Source organism: Tenebrio molitor, chromosome 3 (genome assembly GCF_963966145.1).
Source record: "Tenebrio molitor chromosome 3, icTenMoli1.1, whole genome shotgun sequence".
Lineage (NCBI taxonomy): Eukaryota > Metazoa > Arthropoda > Insecta > Coleoptera > Tenebrionidae > Tenebrio > Tenebrio molitor.
In genome coordinates this window covers 3799735-3826497 of record NC_091048.1, presented here as the reverse complement: position 1 = coordinate 3826497, position 26763 = coordinate 3799735, and the positions used below count along the sequence as shown (strand labels likewise).

The 26763-nt window shown below is 33.9% G+C and overlaps 2 protein-coding genes and 1 long non-coding RNA gene across 8 annotated transcripts in view; 2 read left to right on the top strand and 1 right to left on the bottom strand.

Annotated features, from left to right (window-relative positions):
* Positions 1 to 152: 152 nt before the first annotated feature.
* LOC138127049 (broad-complex core protein isoforms 1/2/3/4/5-like) lies at positions 153 to 26669 on the top strand. Of its 6 annotated transcripts, XM_069042912.1 has the most exons (9): positions 153 to 299; positions 359 to 554; positions 8646 to 8802; positions 20943 to 21516; positions 21579 to 21650; positions 25814 to 25950; positions 26009 to 26225; positions 26291 to 26405; positions 26452 to 26669. In XM_069042912.1, exons 3-9 carry the CDS (start codon positions 8743 to 8745, stop codon positions 26468 to 26470), a joined length of 1194 nt encoding a protein of 397 aa, XP_068899013.1. In that variant the 5' UTR covers positions 153 to 299; positions 359 to 554; positions 8646 to 8742; the 3' UTR covers positions 26471 to 26669. The 6 variants fall into 6 exon arrangements, with proteins under 6 accessions (XP_068899013.1, XP_068899012.1, XP_068899014.1 ...); XM_069042911.1 differs by lacking the exon at positions 359 to 554 and having other exon boundaries at positions 165 to 322; XM_069042913.1 differs by lacking the exons at positions 153 to 299; positions 359 to 554 and adding an exon at positions 5370 to 8509.
* The window catches only part of LOC138127051 (zinc finger protein 787-like), a 185496-nt gene continuing 161019 nt past the window's right edge, over positions 2287 to 26763 (bottom strand). Inside the window, exon 8 of the transcript XR_011158076.1 lies at positions 2287 to 4130. The gene's annotated coding sequence lies outside the window, so the exon portion shown is untranslated. The remainder of the gene's footprint in view (positions 4131 to 26763) is intronic.
* On the top strand, positions 11545 to 19039 carry LOC138127052 (uncharacterized). The gene is made up of 2 exons (XR_011158077.1): positions 11545 to 12020; positions 12213 to 19039. It is a non-coding gene; the product is annotated as an uncharacterized lncRNA (long non-coding RNA).

Sequence of the window (26763 nt, the reverse complement as noted above, 5' to 3'; positions counted from 1 at the left end):
AACAAAAATATAACACAACTTCAGGACAAAATTAAAAAACGTGCACCTCTAATAGTAATAATCGAATGCGAAACTGTGATGATAACGTCATTAGTACAGATATGTGCGACTCATCACGTATTTTTTTACCCAGTCGCATTTCTTCAAGTAACAACTTTCAGTTCTAATCTTGCAGTCTCTTAGGTGCAATGTAGGTGACGGAGTGATAGTAGAATTTGCATTTAAATTTTATTTTGTCAACAACGCAATCGAACGTCTCTAATAATTTTATCAAATAACTGTTTGCTGCAAGCTCTGTGGTAATTAAATTACTGTTAACAAGGTGAGGTGTAATGTCACGTGCGTTTCCATTTTACAGTATTGGGTAATACACATTTTGAGTCTTTTCGCTACCATTATTTCGAGAAAATGGTCGTCAGTAGTTTATGGAGTGATGGAAAAAAAACTGTATCGACAGCTTTCCAATGAAAGAGAAATTGGATTCGACGCTCTTTCCATTTCCAACCAAGAATTTAGTTTTTATATAAACTCATTAATACTAATGACAAGTACTGGTAAGGATGTCCTTTACTGTCATAATGCTTGAACCTTCCGCTTGTTGGCAGTTTTACATGTTTAGTAGTAAAAATCTTCAATTAAAAGCGGTAATAACAGTTTTTTATGCATTTCCTATTTAAAAATTATATAGGTAAATCTTTGTATGTTGCATTTTACACGCAAGAATAATGAAGTGAAATGAAGAACAAGCGTACAACTTGGACAATATCCAGAACGAAAGATAATTATAATAAACAATATGCAAAACGGTGTCCGATTTATAAATTCACATGGTAAACAGAAATAATGAGCAGATAATTAATTCGGTAGGTCAACTTACTGAGAAAATAATTTCCCACATTAACATGGAAAACACAACATTGTTTATTTATGTCACCGGAACCGTATTTTAGTCACATTCTAAAGAAAGCACAAAATGAACTTAACAATTTTCGTTATTGCTTTTATCTGATGAACTGTAATTCATTGTCTACTCTATATCTTCATCCGATAAAAATTTATCTGCATCCATAATCCATAATCATTGCCTTTTAAATACATATGTCCCAATTTTGGTTTACAGATTTGTAAACAAAAAAACAAAAGGCACAAACAACTCGTTCCGCAATAAAAGATACTGTGGAAGATCGCATGGCGCACTAAAACGGTGTAGAATGTTTTTTGTACGAGCTTTTGTGACGACATATTTTGTTATCTGCATTGTGTAGGTAATGGTGTATTTTTAACGTGTGGAGTGATATTTTCGAGTAGTTTCAATTGAATACGGAAATCTAGATACATATTTGTGATATCGATGGCCAATAATATTGATGATTTTTCTTCGACCCCTTTTTTAAATAATCGGTAATGTGTTATGAAACAATTAGGGAAGAATGTTATCATCATGAGGAAGATTAAAGAAAGAATCAGAACAAGTTAATCATTAGACGAAAATATTGCGAAATGTTGTGAAACTCGCAATAATAGAGCGAAAACGAAATGGGCGAGACGTCCGCTGTGAAAATGGCAATTGTAATAAATAAATAAATAAGCGAGGAGAAACGATGAGACGCTGGAAAAACCTTTTATAAGGAAACATTTTAAAAATATAAAAAATATTGTTATTCTTAGAAACGAAAATGTCCTGATTAATTTTGTTTGTTTCATAAACCACCTGTCAGTCAGATATGTTCATACTGTTTAGATTTGAGTTTTTCCAGTCCAGTCATACAGTGTGTCCCCGGATAAGTGAAACGACTCTTGTAAAAGATAAAAAATTTTTGATTTAAATTTTCATTTTTTGGGGTTAAGCCTTGTTTGGTTAGACTAATTTTTAACATAATTTTAGTTTTGAAAAATCAAGCATGCCTTGGAAATTTTCAAAAAACCAATTGTTTCTTCAAACGTCCGTAAAATATGACATTGCACTGCTGCATTGATAATGCTAAAGTGTCACTTCATTGTCATGGCATCTAACGAGCTGACCAGCGTCCGTGAAGTTATTATCTCCGCTGATGAGCGGCTGTAAAGTAAATTAGCTAAATCATTTGAAATTCCTACCTGGTTTCTTAACATGTCTTAAATAATTTGTTATGAAGGTTTGAAGAAAAATTGTATATGTTATTCGGAGCAAAAATGGTTTTATGTGCTTTGGCTGGTTTGTCTGCCTCACTGCGTTCGGCAGCCAATCTACCAGCCGCAGCAAATAAAACTTCATTTTTGCTCCTCATAACATAATATACTATTTCTGTAGATTAGAAGTGTAGAGTAAAGTGCCTTTTATGTGGTAAATACGACAAAAAGTTATTAAGAAAAGATGTTTTGAATCAACATCTAGACCTCTAGACAAAATTTCAAAATCATCAACCAACTATGATTTTTCATTTTTTGCATTTAATTTAAGGATTTAATTTTCTTTTATTTAATTATATCTTATTAGTGTTAGTTTAAAATTCTTTGAAACAACAAATGAACCCCTCGAACATTAACATCTTACTTTACAGAACAACAGAAAATGTATTACAAAGGTGTGATATCTTTGAAAGCTTCCAAAAAATTTGGAGTACCCCAGGGATCAGTTCTAGGTCCTATATTGTTCTCACTATGTCTATTTTACAATCCTTTATGCTGACGTTGAACACAACTAAATCTGCCTTCTATCGGAAATATGGTTACGGACGCTACTAATGGCGTTTCGAAAATTAAATACTACGATGTCTCGGATCCTAAAATCTTTTGGGAGACTCATGTAGATGATCTATCGATCAAATTAATCAAAGTAATTTAAGACCGTGTACCGAAGTTTCTTCTGGTTCTTACGGTAGTCACAGTACGAGATATTAATAAGTCGTTAGCCTCGGTAATTTCTAATAAACGAAAGTAAATGACATAACCATGGAAATTAATATAAGCATTGATAACTGCATGTGCAAAGTTTGACATTAAAAGATCTGGGGCCGTTTTCGAATTGATTTTTGAAGAAGTCATGTCGGGTGGAAATTTGAACTACAGTTGCGGACAATAAAAAAACGTACACTTTTTTTACATCGCATAATTTGGGCTTTTTTGACATTGTGATTTATGCCAAACGTCTAGAAATAGGTTAGGTGGTAAATGTTAGTTGATAGACGAATGACACTAATGATTAATGGTAACATTAGTTGACAAATTAGAGCCTCATTTAAGCAGCTTAATATTTGGCGAATTTTGAGCAAGAGTTGTACTATTTTTTATTGTCCGCAACTGTATCACGAAATGGAGTATCGTTCAGTGATCAAATGTGTCTTTAAAAGGGTTATCTGGCAAGGAAAGCGGGATAAAAAAAATTAAACAAAAACAGACAGCTGGAAAACTGATATCTGTGTCAACAGAAAACAACATTAACAACGAATTAGGTATGAAATAGTATATTATTCAATGATGGCTATTACTCGTACGGTTGATTATGTGTCACGAGCCGCAAGCGAGTGGCGTAATTCATCCGAGCGAGTAATAGCCATTATCCGCGAATGGAATACTATACTTTTTTTACGACTAGGAAGAGAAATTCATAAGTAAGTTTCATTATTAGACAAACTGAAACTAACATTTTAAAATTATGTATGTATTACTTTGTATACTTGATACCATTGCATTAAAATTTGCGATTGGACTTCATAAACTAGTTACTGTGATATTTGCAGTGAGTTTTGAAATTATTATTCACCGGGCTGTGGGCAATGAATCCTGTTATCAAATGAAAAACACTTTAATAATTACAGTATTATCCAATAGAATAAAAAAAAATATTAATGAAATAGCATAATGATTAGCACCGAATGAAGGTGACAACATTCATATCGATTTCCAGCCAATTTGAAGCTAAAGTCCATTCAAAAATCAATTACTATCGGCAACGCTGTCTAGTGTAAAATTTGGTGATTTAAAGTAAAAATAATAAGAATCAATAAATAAATGAAACGTGCTGCTAATAAAACAATATGAACGAAATTCAAAGCAATTGAATTTTATTTTGAATCAAATAAATGTCATAATTTATAGTTACCAACATAGTATGAAAAATATCTACCTAGGGTTTTTTAAATTTTACCAACCTAAAGCAACCGGTGGTGATTTTTTGATTTTTGAATGGACTTCAGTTGGACCGTATAATTACAACGGATGAATCTTGGGTTCATTATTATTATGACCCAAAGACCAAAGAAATGTCAAAAGTGAGGTAACATCCTGGTTCTTGACCCTAAAAATTTCACGTGCAGAAGGTCTGCTTGAAAAGTCACTGTCTCCGTTTTCGATCACAGGACATTATTATTCTTTGTTAACAAAACTTCAAGCCAAAATTGTGGAAACATGTCTTGGAAAACGTTTTAAACTTATACAAGACAATGCACCTGCTCCCAAGTCACCTGTTGCCTTGCAAAAATCAATGAAATCTATTATAAAAGCGCCGACCATCCAGCACACTCTTTCGATTTCCTCAACTCAAAAGAGTCTTAAAAGGACGAAGATTTACGTCAAACGAGTGCTGATTGATGCTCTAAACACCTAGTTTGCAGACCAAGAAATCGATTTTTTTTCAAAGGGTTAGAGCTATCAAATGTATGTTGTGTTAAATGCATAGAGTTGATGGATGATTGTGTTGGATAAAGTAATATTCACAAATAACTATGTAGTTTCCATTTACACTAGGCTAGAAACTTGTCAATACCTCCTGTAGTCACCCAAAGCGAAATTTCGCGCTTCAGAATCGAGCCCTTAGGATCGTGTTTGATCTTAAATGTGGGAACGATATTTAATAAAGTCCCTTCGTGATATATTTGTAACTATTATTAATATACACAACGGTTTCCTGAGATAAAAGGAAATGTATTAATTATCACCCTATTCATTTTGTCAATAATATCTCACAAGAAATAATTGCACTGTCTCGATCCAAGTTTTTAACAAAAATTAAAGATGAACCTCTCTAAGGTATTTATTACATAAACAATTTCCGCATTATGTAGGCAATACCGTTTTTTTGTTTTTGCATTGCGTATCAGTTTTTGTATTTTTGTAATAATATATTTATGTATTCTTTATGGCATTAATAAATTATAATCGAAAGAAGTAATAATGCTTGTGACGTAAACATTGTTATCAGTCCGATAACATCAACCTGCTTAGGACGGATTTACTTCAGAGGATAAAATGAAATTTAAATAACAAAAAAAAAACCCAAACCTACGATATTCTTACAGGTCAGATACAAAAACAACACGATTACTCTCACTCTTCAATGTATTATGTGTTATTAAGTTCTTCTAAGTGCATTTTCTTACAAATTCATATTTTGGAAAACACCATATATAGTTGAATTTTTTTAATAAACAATTGTCAAAACGTTGTCTTGTTGGTATGAGCCAAACTGTGATTTTCATGATAATACGATTGGTCACATTGAGTGTCAACATTTTTTTAATCTAACTGAGCCTGCGCCCTAACGAGCGAGAGTTTATTTCAAATTCGAAAAGGTTTCTCCTGATTTCTCATTAAATTTGTTTTGAAAATGAATTCACGGAAGAAAGGTACGGAAAGTGAAGTGAACATAACCTTAACCATGATTTGGTGTCAAATTGTTATACAGCTGGTCCATATGTCCAAATTTTAGGGTGGTACAGTATGGTTTTTTACTTCATTTTGACACTGACAATTGTTTATTAAAAAAAATTCACTATAAGTGTAGATAGTCTAAACAACTTCCGCGGGCTATCGTGAAATGATTTCGACAGATCGGAGGGATGAAAACAAGTTAAATAACACAAATATGATTACGCCTTTTAGTTCAATGGTATGGAAGAGTCAACAAGTCACGTAGAAGACTTTTAGCTCCGCACGTTGCTTCTACTAAAGCGTGGAATTTAAAAAAAGATGTGGAGAAAGGCTTATGTAAATCTGTTGTATGTTATTATGCCACTGTTACATCGAGAAGTCTTGTCAATGACTTAATCACCAAAGGTATATCATGCTGATTCTTCTGATGACGAGACAGAAGTTGGTGCTATGGTTAGGCTTTCCTAGTCTAGATGATTTTATTGTGAATCTCTATTCAACTGAACCACACACGATAACGTGAGCTCTGATTTTTCCAGAACTAAAGCAAAACCCGCCTCGTCAAAGTTCCGGTCATAGAATTTCAGGACCGCCATGTAAAGATTTAACTCCATGAGATCAAATGGGCAAAAACCTATCAACAAATAAGAAAAACAAGCTTAAATTTGCTCCACAAAAATTATTTACGGAAGAAACAGTTGATTTTATGACCCTAGAATTGCAGATTAAGTTTCAAGTATTATCTTATCGCTTATCAATATAACAAACACGAAAACTATACTTTCCCACTTTAAAAATTGAGCTTGTATTGTAGATCACTTTGTGTTGCTTATTTTAGTACAAAGAATAACCAAATATCGATAGTTTTAGTGACAACATATTACGGGCAAGTTTTTTTGTAACCACTCCATTGATCAGCAAATGTTTATTACGAATTTATTTTATCTCAAACATCATCTAAAAATGTGCGATTAAATTAGCGAAACATTTCGTCGACATCCTTTCGTGATTGTGCCTTTGGTCAATGTGCATATTTTAATTTATTAAGAGCAGAATAACCTATTGAACTTACAAAGATCGTATCACCGACATTATGAAAGAAAATAGTAAACTGTACTTGAAAGATTTCGCGAAAGGAAGTCACTGACCAACTTTTCTAATCATAACATTCATTATCAACGAGCTGCATCAATTTATTTGATCGAGATTAACAAATCGTGACCATCACAGACTACAAAATAACAGGTCGACCCTGATCCCTGGAAATTACTTGACTCTTCGAACATAGTTCACTTTTTAAATAAAACTACGTAGACATTTACACACTCATTATATTTCTATTATCTCTTAAAATTATTTCTGGAGGTGTTGTAACAACGGTTTCGTTTTAAAAAACACTTGAATTATTGGAAATGTACAAGCACCACTAGTTTCCAGTGACAGTGCTGATAATGAAAAGTTTTTCTATAAAAAGTTTTATCGAAAAGCGTAAAAAGTGAAAGAGTATCCGACAAAAATGCATTATTTTGCAAAAGTTCGTTATCAATGTTTAAATAAACTGTGTTATCATTATATCAATAGAATGGAGACAGAGTCGCAGACCCTGCCCTGCCGGCTGCACATAACCTAACATTCTAAAATTTATCTCTTTATATAAATAAAGCTTGTGCTCAATTCATACTAAGAAATTATGCAATGTAAATATTGCAAAATTAGAATTAAATTAAGCACTTCCCTACGACCACAACAGGAACAGGAGGATTTTGCTTCATCAGTGGGGTGGTGCTCGGGGTATTGACTCCCAAAAAAATATCGATGATGCTTATTTTATTTATAAGATCTTGAATAATAAATGAATATTAATGTGTAAAGAACTATTTCAGCTGTTCCATTCAACGTGTGACAGGAAAGTTGAGTCTGCGGCGAATTTAATTTGGCAACGATGACTCATGTGGCAGAAATTAACCAGACCAAATTACACCCTTGATGACGCCTAATCATCAGTAATTTAGCTTCTCCACATGAGAAAATGAATTTTTGCCTAAATATCGAATTGAACTTACGTTTTGACATTTCACATTTCGAAGGCCAGAGTAATCAAAATCAACTCGCTAACAAAAAATCAATACCGACAGTTTCAAAGTTTCACCACTAGTTCACTAATTTTTAATTGTGTAAATGTCACTTGTGTTTTATTTACATTATCCTTTCAGGAGACACAACCGTTTTTCGACATTATCACCGTCTGGCCATCCAACTTTGACGTCTGTCATCCGTCAAAATGCGCAGTGGGGACGCAATCCGCGTACTTTCCATTTTCTATCTCTCTTTAACTGCGCGCGTGTTTCTAAGCTTGTTACAAAAAAGTTATTTAAAAAAATACAAATTTTCTAACTGTTTTATTTTCCCAAAAACAGTAATATAATTGATTTGATTTGAAATGGAGACAATTGCGTAAATTACCACGCTAGGAACGTTAATATTTATACAGAAACCGATAATTGGAAGTTTGGTAAGATTCAGTGTTGCCAACCTTAGAATTTTTAAGATATTTTTTAAAATTTGGGTACATATTTCCTTATTGATTGTTCGAATTTTATTAAAATAACATGATGACACAAAAGGAAATGTTTCAGTTTGCGATAAATTGAGACCCAGCTGTAAACACGAATTTGCGATTTTATTCATTTCACTTTGCATAATAAGGATTGCAACATAATTTGCGAAATATTATCAAGTAATTAAGTGTGATAAATCGAGCACTTCAAAAATTTTATTGAAAGCGATCACGAGAAATCTTAGTTTCTGCTAGACAAAACAGGGAAACTTCTTTTTCTTGGTTGGCCAAAAGAAGTAGACATATATTGATTAAAATTAAAAGGTAGTTTATTTTTATGTCTGAGATGGTCTTCCTACCTAGCAATTCTGTCAGCATTATTCGATAAAATCTTGTAAAAAAACAGTGTTTGAGGTGTTCGAGAAATGGCATTAGCTGATGATCAACAATTTTGTCTTAGATGGAATAATTTCCAAGCCAATATTACATCACAGTTCGAAGCTCTCCGCGACGATGAAGATTTCACCGACGTTACGATCGCCTGCGAAGGACAGAGGATGCAAGCACACAAGGTGGTGTTGTCGGCATGCAGTCCATTCTTCAAAGAATTATTTAAAGTGAGTTTCGTTGTTATTCCGGTCATTACTGTTCTCTTCATTGATTCCAGGGCGTTGTGATTGGCAAGTGTGGCCACATTGATTAGAATATTTTAAATTTCCCGCTGTTTTACGATAAATTCTATGGCATTTCGAAAATTAATTTTGCGGTTTATGGAAAATAGCTAATAAAAAAGAGGTTAACAATTTGAGAAACTGTTCATTTCTCGGAACGCGAACATGTTTGAAGGTTATGGACATCTGGATTTAGTAAATTTACCTATTATACTGGCGCGTAAAGTTGGTTGCCTATTGTGTCATTTTATATAACAAAATACTACATTCAAGTTTTAATTTGATGCATTTATAGTTTAATTTACATAATTAAAAGGGTACAAGTATATATTTAGGGTTCCTTACCGCATTTTATTACTTCATGTTGCATTGTAATTCTACTATAATTACCAAAACAAGTGCATTCGAAAAATGTGCACTGAAGCCTAGACAATAGAACATTCTTAGTAATACTAAGACAGCTTTGTATTTTGAAAAGCTTACTTTAGGTTATAGACGGTAACTTAAGAATTTGAACCAAGGAACAAGTTCCACATTTTTAAACTATTTTCAGAACTGCTGTTAATTAATATAGCGAAAATATGAAAGTTTATTGATAAAGAAACAATGCAAGTGTAAAAAAATGTAGAAGCTGCACGAACATAAATGGTGTTTGATATTGTGATAATTGTTTTACTTTTAACTGAAATGATGTTTTTTGAGACAAACACTTGTTACTTATGATTTATGAATCTACTGCGAGACATGAGCAATATTGCGTCACAATGCATATAATATGGTTTTCACAAAAAGTACAAGTCAATGTAATCGTTACGAGATAAGAACGACAAAAAGACGAATATATACAATAGTACTTTATTTAACAAGTTCGTGTGTAAATTGGGCCTTTTTGGCATGAGTGGGCCAGTTTAAAACGCGAGTAAAACGAGCGAGAGTTTTAATGCCAAAAAAAGCCCAATTTACACACGAACGAGCTGAATACAACGTTTTTTTGTTCGACGAGCCTCCAAATCGCTTAAAGTCTTTAAAATTAGCTTGACGTTTCGTTTTGACAAGTTGTGGTATTTATCAAAATCCGTTCACACAGGAGAAAAGGTCAAATTCTGACAGTGTCGAACAAAAAACCATATTTCTAATCATCCTAGAAATTTAGTGTCGAACAAAAAAAAATATACCTAGTATGCACTTTCAGTGACATTTACTAATTTAGAATATTTTGCTTTCTTTAGTTTTCCCAATAGATAGATACTACCGTTAAAGTTAAGGTGCTGAACGTGATTATAGCTGTGCATTATAAAACCCCAAGTGAAAGACCTTTTCGGTCTGGATATTACAGCTTGGAGAATGAGATTTAACCTGTACATTTTGAATATTTGGATGCTAACGTATTGTAGATACAGAACCAGTGAATGAAAGTGACAAAATTACTAAGAAAAGTCACAATGGACCAAAATTCTATTAAAACCACTTGGAAACTTGATGCGAGACATATCTATATCTTAAAAAAAAAAACTGGAAATATTTTATATTGTCTGTGCATTGTTCATAAATTAACAGAAGCAAATCTTTAGCAAGAAATTTGTAATTGTCTTTTCTCTGCTTTCAATAAGAAATGATGAAATGGATCTTTTCTAACAGATTACATACAGATATAACGTATAATGCATTCATTTTTGTAATGACGAACTAACTGGAACTTTTTTTTTGTTGGATTTTTTTACAAAATAAATGAAAATTCGACAGTTGGCAATGATTTAAATTGTCATATTATTGTCACTGCCAAAATGAATTAATTTCCAAAACGGAGTAAAGCATCAATAAGCAAGCAGACGAAGCAGCACATTTTAAAGGCTTTCAACAAAATAAAAGAAATTCCTCATGGAGAAACGTAAATACGTAAAGTGCAAAATTGTAGAAGCAGTGCCGGATGTTTTTTCGGTTAATCCTAATATAAAATAAAACTCTCCCCAAGTGCTGTACAGGCTTCAGTCCCAGAAGTATGTACAAAATCATCCATGACATATTCCCAATTTAATTTGGTTGAAGATTCCGATTTGGACTTAGAAAACATCGACGATGACGAGGATGAGTAGCAAAATGCAAAATTATTTCATTGTAACGTTCAACTGCCTTTTCGTATTTGTTTAGTGTAACTTTGCTTTTTTTTTCAAAATAATTAAACAAATTTAATTTCACTTGATTGGGACCAGTTTTGACAGAACAAATGACGTGACCCATAACCTAACTTTTTAAAAGCCCAAATTCGCGGTAAAAGATGTGTTCACAAGACAAAAGTTACTAAATTTAGTAACTCTAGTTCGTCATTACAAAAGTGAATTGATTATATGAAATTTAAGGACACACCGCGATCACCATCAAAACAAGAACTTCACACAAAAAAGTATAGGTAGTGATATAAAGTTGGAACAGAAATCTCCACACATTTATTTGTATTTTATACCCGAAAATTCACTTTGTTTAAAATCACTGATCTTAAGATATGAGCAGTTACATTTGACATTTGAAAGTTTTTTAAAATTATAGTTCGCAATAAGATACTTACGAAAGGTTTCGCAAGTTATAGCAATTAAATGTTACAATCTTTTGCAAATACATAATAAATAGATAAGTTAAATAATTATTATTATGTAGGTACTGTGTCGAAAGTCATTGGTGATGTTCCTCTAACAAATTGCATATTGAGCAATAATTCAAAAAATGTTGCAGATATTAAAACGAAAGTCAAATAATCACTAAAAAATATTAACTTGATGACATTAATAAAGCGTAATAATAATAAATAACAATAATAATCAATTACAGAAAATTTAAAATTAATCAATTTAACCTAAACGTGAGGGTATGTTCACAAAAACTTGAGTGGAATAACAAGAGAGAAAAATTTAGAGTAAAAACTCGCAAAATCAATTGCGTAACAAATAAAACGATCAGATGCAATGCCTGTGTTACAAAAACTGAAGAACAGAAGAGTAAAATTCATTAATCGCTTGTTTTGCGGTCACTGAAAATTCTGAACGTACCCACAATATTTTACATATGACCACTTAAATCATATGGTTTGAGGTTATGTCCACATGGAAGAAAGTCAAATATAGTCTTTCAACTTTCTTTTCGTTTTCTGGTTTTCTGTTAAATGTAATATAGTAAGTACTCGTTTTATGTAGGTATAAAATTTGAAGTGATTACCTGTCAAAAATAAAATATAAATGAAGCATGTTGTAACTCCTGAAAGTTGTGTCTGCTAAATTCAAGAAAACAAGTAGATAACCTAAGATTTGTTAAATTTGCAGTAATCGTGATTAGTTATTGGCATTGACATAAAATCGAATTTTCAGGTAATAAAATGAAAGTGCCAAGTTTGGAATATACCGAGAGTATCCAAAATGTGTCAACGGAAAGAGCCACAAGTGTGACAGACGTCCTCACCTGACCAAAGCTCTTTTTCCCGCGATGAATCACACGAAACGCCACCGTTTGCCAGTTGAATCATTCAGTTGCAAAACAAACGATCTAGAAAAGTACGGCTGCAAAGACTGCGATTTCGAAGTTGATTTAATGATAATTATCAAACAGCATATCAGAGAACATCACGAAGGGAACATCAATTGCGTTCAAGATCAACCGAAAAATGACATCGCAGTTAAAAGTTACATTTGTCAAGAGTGCTCATTTGAAACGTATTCGAAGTTATTCTGGGTTAAACACTTGAGTACCTCATGTTTTAATACACAAGATTTTAAGAAAATACGTTTAGTATCTTGCAATGATCAGCAGCGTTCATTTAAGACAAAGAAGCCAACAACGCATAAAAGGAAACGATTTTGTTGTTCTCATTGCAAGTACAAAGCAAAAACCGAAAATCATCTGAAGCACCACGTTAACTATGAACATGCCGCTCTCGAAGTTGCGCACTGGTTTTATTGCAAAGAATGTCAATTTAAATCTAAAAGTTATTTTCATCTGCAAAGACATAAGATAACTCATCTCTCAGCAGAAGCTGTCCAGTGGTACAGCTGTGACAAATGCGAATATAAGACGAAACAAAACTACAACCTAAACCAGCATAAAATTTCTAAACATTCGAGTAACAACGAGTTAAATGAGAGTTGTTCATACAAAACAAAGCTTATTGGCGACGTAATTTACTTTAAATGTAATTATTGTTCGTTTGAAAGTAAAGTTCTAGAATGCTTGGAAAGACATACCCAAAGTATACATGCTTGTATTGGTTGTTTCCAATGTGACATCTGTGATTTCAAAACAAATTATCGAAAAACTTTTAAATGTCACAAGAAAAAAGTACACCTGGATAGCGGACATGATGAAGGAGCAAACTGGTTTTATTGCTTCTATTGTGAGTACAAGACGAGGAGGAAAATACATTTAAAGGAACACACGTCACTTAAGCATACAGGCTCTGAAGCTATGCAGTGGTTTACTTGTGACCAATGTCATCACAAATTTAAATGTAAATCTGCTTTGAGCAGACACACAAAACTCCATCTTTCCAAAAAAGACATCCAATGGTTCAGGTGCGACAAATGCAACTTTAAGACAAAGCAAAGATTCAACATAAAGCAACACGAATTGCTCAAACATACGTCAGTCGAAGAGGCGTTGTTGTTTCACTGTGAACATTGCTCTTACAAGACAAAACTTGAATACTGTTTAAAACGTCACATAATTCGACATAAATCTGATGAAGAAGCAGAGTGGTTTTACTGCTTCAATTGTGAGTACAAGACCAAGAGAAAAGGAGACTTAAAACGACACATCTCATCTAAACACACCACGTCTGAAACTGTGTAGTAGTTTACTTGAGATAAATGTTATTACATAGGTACAGTCGCGAGCAATAAATTTTGGTCGTCAAGGTCATTTTTTGACACAATGGAAAGTGCTCTAATGTGAAACGGGCATAACCTCTAATAAATTCTACTTGTCTTGTCTTGTCAAGATCTTGTCAACTTTTTGGAAATCCCAACTGGGTTGTCACCCTCATATGTCTATTAACTACTTAGTAGTTAATAGATATATGGTCACCCTAGCTTCTGACACATCCGTTTCTATCAGCGAAATAATTTTTACTCTGTTAAAATAGGATATTGGGGCCATAATTTTGAATGTTTGGAGTAAAACTTCGGCAATTTTTTTTATTGATATTTTATTGACATTGGCCGTAATTAAGCAGGCAAAATTTTTAATTTGTAATAGTAGCGGGGAAATTCCAAAATGATTTTGACGACCAAGATTAATGCTCGCGACTGTATATAAAGCCAAATCTAATTTGATCATGTAAAAATATATGCAAATAAGACAAGTGTGAAAAATGCAACTTTAGAACAAGGCGAAAATTCAGAATAAAATAACACGAATTTCTGCAACGTACAGTAAACAAATGAAGAGTCGTAGTTTTAATATCAAATGAAGAGTCGTAGTTTTAATATGAACAGTGCTTTTACAAAACTAGAATACTTACTGTCTAAAGCTTGTTTGACATGATGCTAAATTTTGTAGAAAATTTGTTAGAAAATGAGAGAGACCCTCGATCAGGACCAATGAACAATCAGGATCATAGTCTGTCGTTATCAGATCCTGATCGTTCATTGGTCCTCTCATTTTCTAACAAGTTTTCTACAAAATTTAGCTCCGTGTCATACAGCCTTTAAACAGGACAAGCCAAATGAATAAAATAAATAAATAATGAATAAAACTTAAATGTCGACCTGTAAATAAAGTCGATCGAGTGTAATTTTTAAACGAACAATTTAAACTTCCAACGGGTAACTAAAAGGTTGTGATTTTTTTTTTTTGATGGGTTGGTAATACTTTCGAATTATTGCTATGGCAAAGTTGACGTTTAAATCAACAAGCGTGCTCAAGTCATTTTTTGTTAACAAATTTTCTAAAATAAACGCGTACGCCTATGTCTATTGTCAAATATGAAATTGTCAACAGAATGACCAACATTTGCGTTGCCAACATATGAAAAAAAAGTCTTAAAAGTCAGTTGGTAAAATGCATTCACGTTGTTTTGGCGTAATGGAGGCCATGGAAAATTTTGCATTTAATTTGGTAGTAAAGCTGTCTGTTGAATTAGGCATGATAGGTCCGCATGTCAGGCACTTTATTGACGGAAATCATAATGTCCAACGTTAAAAAAATGGCCTATTACGCCAAAACGACGTGAACGGTGTTCAGTTATTTAAACAAAATTTCCATGAATCTTTTTTTTTTTAATTTTAATTCACGGAAAGTAAATTATTTTTTTGTTCGAAACTGTCAGAATTTAAGAATTTTCTCCTGTGTGAACGGATTTTGATAAATGTCATAACTTGTTAAAACGAATCGTCCAGCTAATTTTAAAGATTTTAATCGATTTGGAGCCTCGTCGAACAAAAAAACGTCGTATTCAACTCGTTCGTGTGTAAATTGGGCTTTTTGTGGCACTCATGGGCCGTTAAAACGCTCGTTTCACTCACGTTTTAAACTGGCCCAGTCATGTCATAAAGCACTCAATTTACTAACATGAGTTAAATAATATACAGGGTGTTTGGTGTTTAAGGTAACAAACTTTTCTGCGGTGCACAGCTAGGTTAAATGAACAACTTTTCTTAGTGAAATTTTTTTCAATTTGATTTTTTTATTACGCTATTACTGTTCATAGCTGTAAACACATAATTATTAATACCAAGCTAATAAAGATTTTTACAGGAAAATGCCTTAGCTGCCGCCTTTATAATTTAGAAATCTGATGGATCTCAAACAGTGGTTCTTCAAATTGAAAAAATGATTACTAGCAAAGTATTAAACATACAAAAAAATGTTACTAGAATAAAAGTTTTATTTTGTCGAGTTCTTTACGGAGGAGAAGTTTGTTACCTTATACCTACCCCAAACACTCTGTACTATTATGCTGTGTATGTTGTAGCGCCATGATTTCGAGATGAAAAGCCATGCTAACGCTTATTAGAGTGGTTTGGCATTTCAGTAATTTTGATGAGTCAAAACGGCTTCTTGAACTTACGAGGGTACCAACAACAGCACAGAGTGTGCTGTCTGGGTCAGTTTGCACTCGGTGCCACAGAGACATCAATAAAAAACCTACCGCAGCAGCTTACGAACATTTTCACAAAGTATTTAATTGATACATATTTGTCAAGATGTCATTTCGACGTTTTCATTTACTAAACCGACGATGAACACAAATCTTTCCTTTTGAAATCATATTTTTGCGGAGAAGAGATGATGGAGCAAGATTGATTTGAAAAATTTCATCGAACTGACAACCGGTCACGTATTTTTCAATCAAAGACATGCGGAAAAAAGTTCATAAGCTACTGCGATCAGGTACATTAATACACTTACATTGTTATTGCATTGTACAGGGTTATTCTAAATGATTGTAGTCGAAGCAGGCCATGCCCATGTTATTGCCTTTTTGCCGCTTTCATGTGAACTGTCAGTTGTGTTGCTGTCACTGTCATTTTTTAGGTGAAAGGTGCGGTGATGAGGATTTTATTTATTTTTGTTAAATTAACGATTGAATCCAGAAATTTTGAGTTGTTCTACAATCAATTTTAAAAATATTGAGTTGTTTTGCACCCAATTTAACACATCATTTTGATGATTTTTTTATGTGGAGCGGCAACCATAAATTTTACATTCAGTTTTCACGCCTACTTCGACTACAATTCATTTAGAATAACCCTGTAGTTACAACGTGAAACTCGTAAGTTTTATTATGTAACTAGTCCATAAGATAAACCTTTATCGTTATGTCAAACTATCACTCTTGGCCGATGATTGTTTTTCTTTTCTCTCGGACGCAAAAATTAGAACTAGTATGCACGTAATGAAGAAGAAAATTGAAATTGTAAATAATATTATGTACGATATGAAAAACGCCGTTCTGAAGTAACTCTTTATTATGAAAATAATTTTTTTCGAGACTAATGCACTCATGATTTTATGTAAACAGGTGAAAAATAAACATTTCGGGTAGAGATTTATGCCAGTTTCCATAAGGGTCCGAACAGACCCAAAGGCGAAGCTTGTCCAAATTTATAATTTTCACATTATACAATACTCAGCGGGACAATTAACCGTCCACCGGCTTTAAATTACTTAGCTTTGTCAAATATGTGTGCTTTATTTATGAATCAAATTTTATGGACAAGGAAAAAGCATCAAAGGCGGCTAAATCAAATAAAAACTCAACTAGACTTTGATTTATTTGAAAATATGTAGTTAATAAAATTTTAGTGGACGGTTAATTTTGCCGCTGAGTATACATATTTAGATTTAATTAAGCAAGGTAGATATTTAAAGCTCATGACAGTTTGGTGCACATAAAATATTTATTTATATGGAACACGAGGGCTAATTACGTTTTGGAAATGCATGAGAATAAAATTTCCGGATATTAATCAATGCACGAGGGCATATTCGGTAAGAAAATCGCAACGACACGGACATTATGCTTCTTAAATTATAAATTTCTGACAAAAAAAATTCAAGTTGTATAACAGAAGTATCCTTGACAACGGAAAAAATTTGAGATTTTTAATAAATAAATGATTTTGATTGGCTGAAAAAATTTCCACTTATTAATTTCATGTTGGGTTAGCTAGGTGCAAAAAATTTCCAGGAAATCTCTATATTGTTATAGAAACGACACCGAATTCTGTTTTTCTATTGGCTATTTTTAAGTGTCGTGCGATTTTCGACATAACTGTGTCTCGAATAACAAAGGCAAATTCTACACCAACATTGTTATTATTTACATTATTATTTGCGCACGAGTAGATTCAAGTAGATGTAGTCGGGGAGTGCACGAACCCCCCCACCGCTGTTTTTACCTTTACCTAGAAACCCCCTTGACCCTAAATTCAAGGTCAAAGATAGGTGGGAGGGGCTTCGAAGTCAAGGTCAAATGGTGGGGGGGAGGCTCGTGCACTCCCCAACTACACCTACTGATACAGTTCGTCCAAGATAATATGATTGCAGTCAGAAACACGAAATACAAAAGAAATTCTATGGTCAGGACTTTTTCACATTAATGTTAACATAAACATCTCTAATACGTTGGAAAGCAACAAATTTATGAAATTTATGGTTATTGGTAGTGTGTTGATAGAGTTTTATAAATCGTGGTATCATCAGCAAATATGTGAATTTTACGATGTGTATCTCAAATAGTTTATTTATTTGATCTAAGGGAAACTACGACTAAATAATACAATAATTTAGTGCAAATTTCGTCCTGTATGTATTGGTTTTCATATTTATCGAACCTAAAAAAATATGTCCAATGAGGGACATGGAATCCTGCGCAGTCTGTTATTGTCATTTCAAAAAGTGTCAATGTAAATGCACCTTTACGGTCATTATGATTGATATTTTCAAAAAAACTGTCAAATTAACTTAAGCTTGGTCATGAGAAGCTAAGGTATGGTTTAGAAATTTTGACAACTGAATGATACATCTGCCGAGTTTTCCGTGTCCCCAATAGTACTATTCCGGACACGGAATCTTGGCCACAACTGACATTTAACTGACAAATTTGTGTGAACTGGCCTTTATTGAATATAACCCAACTTTTGACTCGATAATGCCATTTTCCTGCTTTTTTGATGTCGCAAGAAAGACTCTTCAAAGTGATTTTTAATAATTGTCATTTATTAATGACACTAATGATTGGTTTACATAATTTTTTTTTGAAATGTCTTAAAAATGTTGGCTAAGATTCTGTGTCCGGAATTGTACTGTCGCGAGCAATAAATTTTGGTTGTTAATGTCATTTCAAAATTTGGCTAGATTGTCACAGATTTAAAAAATGTCCCTGCCTGATTATGACCATGTCAACAAAGTGTCAAAAAAATTACATTGTCATACAATATGATCATAGGTTATGATATTTACGACTGTTTTACAATGGAGCATTTTCGATTGCGTCAAAGAATGACCTTGACGACTAAAATTTATTGCTCGTGACTGTAGTTACTTGTTTTATGAATTTTATTAAATTCTTTGATTTATTGAAGTGCATATTTTGGCAGACTGATCGAGTTGTGTGGTCATTTATTTTTAGTCATTGGAGCGCTTAGTTAATTAGTTATACAATTGTAATTTATTTTAAATAAAAAGTTGTTCATAACAATTCTTTAAGTTATTTTATTACAAAATATGAGACTAATAATAAATAATTTGAACTGACAATAGTTCCAGAAATCTCTGTAAAATATTTTGCCTCTTTGAATGTGAAGCGATCCTAGGGACGATAACTCTCCTCTTCAAGTTTCACATCTGCTTCTTCGAAAGCTGTATACGTTGGGTTGAAAAATGTATTCTACCCAACACAGATATCTAGAATCGAAAAAAGTAATCGAAAGGCTTCTACGGAAGTTTAAAGTGTAAAGAATTCTTAATTTTATTGCCAACTTAGACAGTCCGTCCAGCTATTATGACTATCATGGTTCAGTTGGCAGCGCTGATTTAAATAATATTGATCTTGTTAAAGAGACATATCGGGTGTTTTTTTAAATTTCACCTCAAAGTTGGCTTTGAAGAGGCGGTTGTGAACGCACCATTCGTCTAAAAACGTAAGATTTAAACAGCGGATCCGTCATCCATAATCCGCAGTGTGTTCACAATCGACACTTCAACGCCAACTTTAAGGTGACATTTAAAAAAACACCCTACCTCTAACGTCTAATAAAGAGACTTGATATACTCCGTACACTGATAGATCGCATCGCGTATTGCACGTTTTTAAATTCCAGTTCCAAAACATAACGCAGCGAAAAATACTAAATTCTCCATTTCAATTGTTTCACGTTATTTAGGAAACCGTTGTAGCCCTGCAGATTAATTCCCGCCAGTAATAATGCTAATCCTACACCTATGATGTTTACAGAATTACAGCTGTCAATCCGAATGAAGTTTCAGTACAAGTGTTTTCAATTGTTATAAACTGTTGTTGAAATTATTGATTCTTCGAGTATGAATGATATACTCTCATGTCAAAAATGGATTACTCCCTAGGATTTAGGGATATTCGTTACTAGGTTGCCATAAATTTGGTTAGGTTGGAGGCTATGTGGTTTCTGGTGACAAACAAAAGATATCCCAAAAATGTAAGACAGCAAATTAATTGTAACAGTTGCAAATGACTAATTTCTCGCTAAGTGATAGAAGATTTTTCGTTTCACAATCAATTTTGGTTACTGGTTTGGATTTAATCTCTCAATTCAAAGTAACCAACCTTAGGCATTCAAAATTTTGAAAATTCTAGTTACACACAACATGAAAAACGTTATTTCCCTAAAAGTTCGAATTCTAGGGAGTAATCCATTTTTGACACGAGAGTAACAAATTTTTGCGCCCTATTCTACTTTTTACCGCGTAGACACTTGCCTCTGTGTCTGGCAAAAATGTGCAATTTATCAGTGTACCTACGGAGAATAGTTGTCAAATACAGCAATATTTTATTTAAACCAGCGCTGCCAACTGAACCATCACAGTCTTGGCTCACTCGGTTTATACGGGGTGATCAACTTCCGGTTGTTGACGGCGTCACACTGACAGCTGCATCAGTGACAACTGACAAGTCAAATTTGACGTTTCAAATTAAATTAAACGTGCTGGTGAATCGTTCGAGAGAAGAGTTAATTTATGTTTAAAGCAAAATGGGGAGCACTTCGATAATTTCCTTTAGTTAATTTTTAGATTATTATTCCGAATTCCACCTTTGTTTTTTTTTTGCCGTTAATTTTTACTCTCATAACCTACCATTTTGTCGTTATTAATGCTACGTCAGATATGTCAAATAAACCCACAAACCATATCCGGTTGCAGTGTTGTAAATAGCCGAATAAAAAAATGTTCTTAATTGTATTGCCAACTTAAACAGTCCTTCTTGATCAGCCGGTATATATGTATATTTTTTTTTTGATCGCACGGTATTAAGTATTTAATTAAACGTGAGAGGGAACACTCAAGTTGCCAAAATCGAATCGTGCTTGTATTTACTAATCCGCGATAAAATCTGACCTTTTTTGCAGACAAATCCCTGCTCACACCCGATCATCTTCATGAGAGACGTTGAAGCAAGACACATAATAGCCTTAATGGAATTCATGTACGCCGGTGAAGTAAACGTCGCTCAAGCCCACCTATCAGCTTTCTTAAAAACGGCCGAATCTCTCAAAATAAGAGGATTAACAGATACTTCGACCGAGACTGAAAATCAAAAAGAAGAAGACACGCTTTATTTAAATCCCCAACCTTCAAAACACGCATCCATCAGTAGCAAACACAAAACGATAAAACAACAAATATCGTCGTCAAGTACCGTAACCTCTAGTCAAGATATTACCAATAATTCCACGAGTATTTCCAGTCCACCTCCGAAAAGACAATGCAAATCAGAATCGGAAGTGTCTAGAATACGACAGATTAAAGAGGAGGCGATGACCGTCAACCCGTTTGCTCTTCAGAACGACAACAGGACTCAAGAACTGAACAAGAGCTTGGTGCAGCCGAAAGTAGAACTTCCGGACTACTTGAGCGACGATGACGGACGGGATGACAACATCTCTAATTTTTACTCGGCAGGCGACGTGACAGAACTTCCAGGTAACAAACAACTCCTTTTTCTCGTCTATCTTCACTTTGCACTGATTCCGTTGGGGTTCCAGGAGGGATGGAGATAATTCCTCAGGTGTCAAACTTCAACGTCAAGGATGGCAACCAAGACGCGTCGTCGCAAGGTGAGCCCCCTTCTTTCCACTTGCTGCATGTCTTTGCTGTAACGACGTATCTTGACTGGGGTCCAGCTTCTTGTCGTGCTTGCAACGATCTTTGATTGATGAACTTGGTTTGTTGCAGGCGGCGACACTCGAAAGCTGCACTCGCTGGACCCCAGGCCATGTGAAGAATGTGGACGAGTGTACAGCAACTTGTCAAATTTGCGCCAACACATGAAACTCATTCATTACCCGACGTACGTGCAATGTCCCGTATGCAAAAAACCCTTCAAAACGGACCTCTACCTTCGACGCCACATTATGAGCTCGCACGAGGGCTTGAACAGAGGCCATCCGAAGCCTAACGGGACATCCGAAAATAAGAACTTTTTAAACGTTAACATGAAAAACGCGAGCTTGAACGCTGCCGGTGTCGATATCAAATACGAACTGAGAAGTGCTTCGTAGACGTTCTGTCAGACGCTGTTGCGAGCGAGCGAAAGAGAAAAGATCAATTGGGCTGGGAAGATAGGGTTGCCAGGGCTGCGGCGAAACGGCTGTCGAAAATTAACAGAGGTTAGGGGTGTCTGGGGCTGACTAAACTACTAAAATAGATTCGAAAAATATCGCACTGAAGCTTGTCAAGTAGAGTAGGTAGCTCGTGGTTTTATCGTTGGCGCTTCGTAATGACGTTTGGACTAAGAATAAGTTAGAAGAGTTTTTTTAAATATTTCACGTGTGTTAATCATCTGTAGTATGTAACAGATACATTTTTTATTAATATTATTATTACAAAAAATAAATTGTACGTATGTTGTACATTTTGATGACCCTTGAAATTTTTTGGCGCTCAGTTTCTTTTCTTTCTTTCGAATATGTACGGAATGCCTGTAATAGAAGTTTTTGTAGCTAATATCGAATGTATTTTTCTACGAATGTTTCAAAATTGAATAAATACATTCTTAACCTCACTTTTAAAATGTCAATTTGCCGTCAAAAACAAGCTCAAGTGTTGTGCTACGCCCACTTTATCTTTTTCGCTCGTTCGGTATATCTTAATCACCTAACGACTTGCTATACCTATCGTAAAAACTGTGCGAAATATTTTTTCTTTATTTTTTTAAATGTCTGTTTTTCGCTAATTAATCACATTTTTGATTCTATACATTCTATGCTATTTAATATTTTGACTATAAATAAATTGCGTTATTACAATAAATGATTTGTCTTCATTTTATTTACAACTATGGATAATTATGCAACAATTTCAAATAAAAAGTACCAGAACAACAAAAAATCATGCCTTGTAGAAGAGGCAAAGACTATTGGCGATTCCAGTTAACAGTGAGACATCTGGTGTGAATTGTATGAACTAATTAGGATAAAGCATACTCAGGCCGGTGACTATTGTGGTTTGTGTTTTTAAAACAAAACGACGGCTTAATTGAAATTTCTTATTTGAAAATGACTAAAAGTAAGATCGACAAAACAAATTGTTGTGTTTTTAGCTATAACACGTGAAGAAAAAATGAACCAGAGGCATGTTTCTATTTGTTTCCACGTTGCGGGGTAAAACCAAAATATGTTTTCATCGACAATGTTTTTGGTTTTAAAGACCGGGTAGAGAGAGGAATGCATGGGAAAGTGCTTTATTATTCGGAAAATTTGCATCTATACTTGGGCCAACCAACAGATATACAGGGTTATTCTAAATGATTGTAGTCGAAGTAGGCGTGAAAACTGAATGTAAAATTTATGGTTGCCGCTCCACATAAAAAAATCATCAAAATGATGTGTTAAATTGGGTGCAAAACAACTCAATATTTTTAAAATTGTTTGTAGAACAACTCAATATTTCTGGATTCAATCGTTAATTTAACAAAAATAAATAAAATCCTCATCACCGCACTTTCACCTAAAAAATGACAGCGACAGCTACACAACTGACAGTTCACATGAAAGCGGCAAAAACGTAATAACATGGGCATGGCCTACTTCGACTACAATCATTTAAAATAACCCTGTAGTAATAAAACCGCCTCCTAGTGCCCGCGTATTTTAAATAGCAGCTTCCAATTGGCTTATTCAAAACGTGCGCAGATTTTCGAAAGTCTGATGTACATCCACAAAAATTACTTAACGGCATCCGGCATCTCATTCGTTTTAACCTCGCTTCGGGAGTTTGACCACGTGTTTATGTTTGTTTGTTTTCCTTGGCATTTTTCGATTTGTATTACAAAAGTTTTTTTTCAAGACTTATAAGAATGACAAATGGCAAAGAACCGGCTTCATTGTGAAACAGGCTTCGGCGTATATCGTTCTACGCAACTAGGCCACATCCCCCTTTTTTTATTACTATATCTGTTGGTTGGCCCAAGTATAATGAAATGACGGTCTGGGGAAAACACTTTAAAAGAGACTATATTTTGTAAGTTAAATACAACGTGATCAACAATGACTGAGTCTGTTGGCAATGAAACAATTGAAAAATATTGTTTTTTTTGTCTCGTAATTAGCACTGACCGGATGTTTTAACTTGACACGACATTAAACATTTTTAGGTTATGTCGGTTATGTTTACGGCGTTTACGCTAAATATTACAAAAATTACAAACATTGGCCCGTGATAAATTTCAAATTTGCCTGTCAACACTGTCAAAGCTGACAACCGGAAATCCGTTTAGATTACAGTGGTACTAAAATCAATCAAATTTTCATTGTCACCAACAGATTCACTTTCACTCATTCTTGATCACCTTGTAGTATTTTAAGGTTATATTTTGAAATTATTTATTGATTTATAAAAAATTGCTGGGCCATGATGATTTGCCACTGATAATACCTAAAACATTTATACAACCGGGATCAATACCTTGTTTTCACTAGTTTAGTAACACCATATAAAATTAACAACTTTGCACACAACACACAACACTTCTTCACCTTCCACAACACATCTACTTTCTACTGTTGTTTCTAAATAAGCTAAAATTTTGTGTAACCTTAAAAAGCCATCACAAAAACCGTAAAATCACCTAAAACCAACAATTTATTTTTTCTATTTCAGTGTCACGAGCATTTTGTGACACTGAAAACAGTTGCACAAAGTTCAATATTATAATTATAGTAACGTTTCTAGTGATTATTGAATATGGGGTTGGTATCAGTGTTAAATATGGTTTAATTTGGATCTGAATCCATGTTTTGGATCGATCAAAATAAACTATACTCCAATTTTTTTTTAAATCAATTGTCAAAGTGTTGTCATGTTGGTATAAGCCACTGGATATTTGATAGTTATTAGATTGGCATCGTAAAATGTCAACTGTATGTCAGTCATTTTGATGAAAAGGCGCTTGCGCTATTGAAGGCGCAATTACATTTAAATAAAAATACAAAGTGAAATGAGTTTCCGAAAATAAGGATCTAACACAACGAGAAAAATTGGCTATGATTAGATTACGTGAAGAAATGCAGACAGAAAAACCGACCATGCTAAATTGCAATAAAGATGCACACATCATATTCGAGGTATTTTCTTTTTTAATATGTGAGTTCGTCACTGCGAGGAACTGGAAAAAATTGATGGGAAATCTACCAATTGAGGACATTCCTCTTCCGCAGAATCATATTCCGGAAGACGATTGGGGGTTAGATTCTGAAAATGAATAGGTAAACTGCTTATATAACCCATTAAATAAATTTCCATTTTCCTGTATATGTTAAGTTGCACTTTTTAGTGTGATTATCGTCTTTATTTCTTGTCTTTTGGTATAAAATTTGGTTACATCTGAAACTTTTCTGACATTTGAAAATTACTGATATAACCTCAAACCCGATCTAGGGAGATTTTACGATAGAGGTGTCCCGAAACGAAAGGTTTTAGGGTGGTACAGCCTGGTCTTTGAGGGATTTTTGACATTGACAATTGATTTTAAAAAAAATTGGACTATATCAAGGCGGTCTCTATTTTAAAATAGAGATCGCCTTGACTATATTAAGGGGAGAAAATTTGAAATATGAAATGACATTGCTTCATCAATACCAACCCAATTCCATTAAAATAAAAGTCACTAGATAATAATTTTATATTTTAAAAATTAAATTAATGAAGCCGAAATAGAAAAAATAGCATGTTACACTCTGTTTTGTTTCCACTTTGAAACCAAACTAACCCAAAATCGTAGGTCCCTTAAGACTTCGCAGAAGACGTTCTTCAGACCATTGGCTTCCGTTCGAGTTGCACCGACAGGACGACTCACCCGGCGAAACTTCCGACATTTCGATGAGAGTCAGAGAAAAAGGAGAAAGGAGAAACAGACTGGTACCACAACTTCCAACTTAACTCTCCACGTCTGTGCAAGCAACCCCTCTGATTCCAGATAAAATTAGGCGAAGGTATCGAAATATACGAGGATCAATTAAGAAGCGTCAAGTGGAGCGACTACAGAAAGCTGACACGTGGCCTAGCTACGATTTTATTTAGTCCGGCGGAATTGGCCACATGTTCCGTCACCGGACAAAGATGGAGTCGCGCAGGAAGCGGCGAAAGACCTGTGAAACCGGCTTTAGATAGGTCCAAAGTTCAGGCTATAATATGTAAGTTTTGGAATAAAATGTGTGTTTCGGGTGTGTTATAATGGGCATACTGTGGTGTGTTTTAGCATACGTTGCCACTAGGTTTCCCATGGTCGAAATTAGCAGAATTAAACAAGTGTTGGCCTACAAGTGCAAAGAAAATTCGACCGCATTCAAGATGAAAGCCGTTCGTTATTACGAGTAGGTCGGTTTGATGTGTTTCAGTAATTAGAGTTTTGTGTTTCAGGGATCAGCATTCAAAATGAACCAAAATTAACGAGTAGCTAGGTAGCGTAGATTAGAAGAATATCATGATGTGTCAAAAATATTTCCAGGATGTAATTCGAAACCAATGTATATCATTAAACTGTGCATATTTATTTATTATATTATTATATAGTTTTAAATTTAGTTGATTTGGAATTTATCTAATACTTGAATAAATTTTAATTTTTACGGTTGTTACTTATTGGTTTTTATTTGTTGTTATTTTGTGTGTAATTTTCTATTGAAATATTTGATGAGAAGCGGACACCTAAAATAACCAGTTTGCAGAAAT

Bases quoted from the DNA above. Each gene is read 5' to 3' on its own strand.
- LOC138127049 (XM_069042909.1), top strand. From the start codon at position 8,611: ATGGCATTAGCTGATGATCAACAATTTTGTCTTAGATGGAATAATTTC. The intron at 25,951-26,008 runs GTACCACAACTT...CTCTGATTCCAG, and splicing joins GAGAAAGGAGAAACAGACTG to ATAAAATTAGGCGAAGGTAT. The intron at 26,226-26,290 runs GTAAGTTTTGGA...GGTGTGTTTTAG, and splicing joins CAAAGTTCAGGCTATAATAT to CATACGTTGCCACTAGGTTT.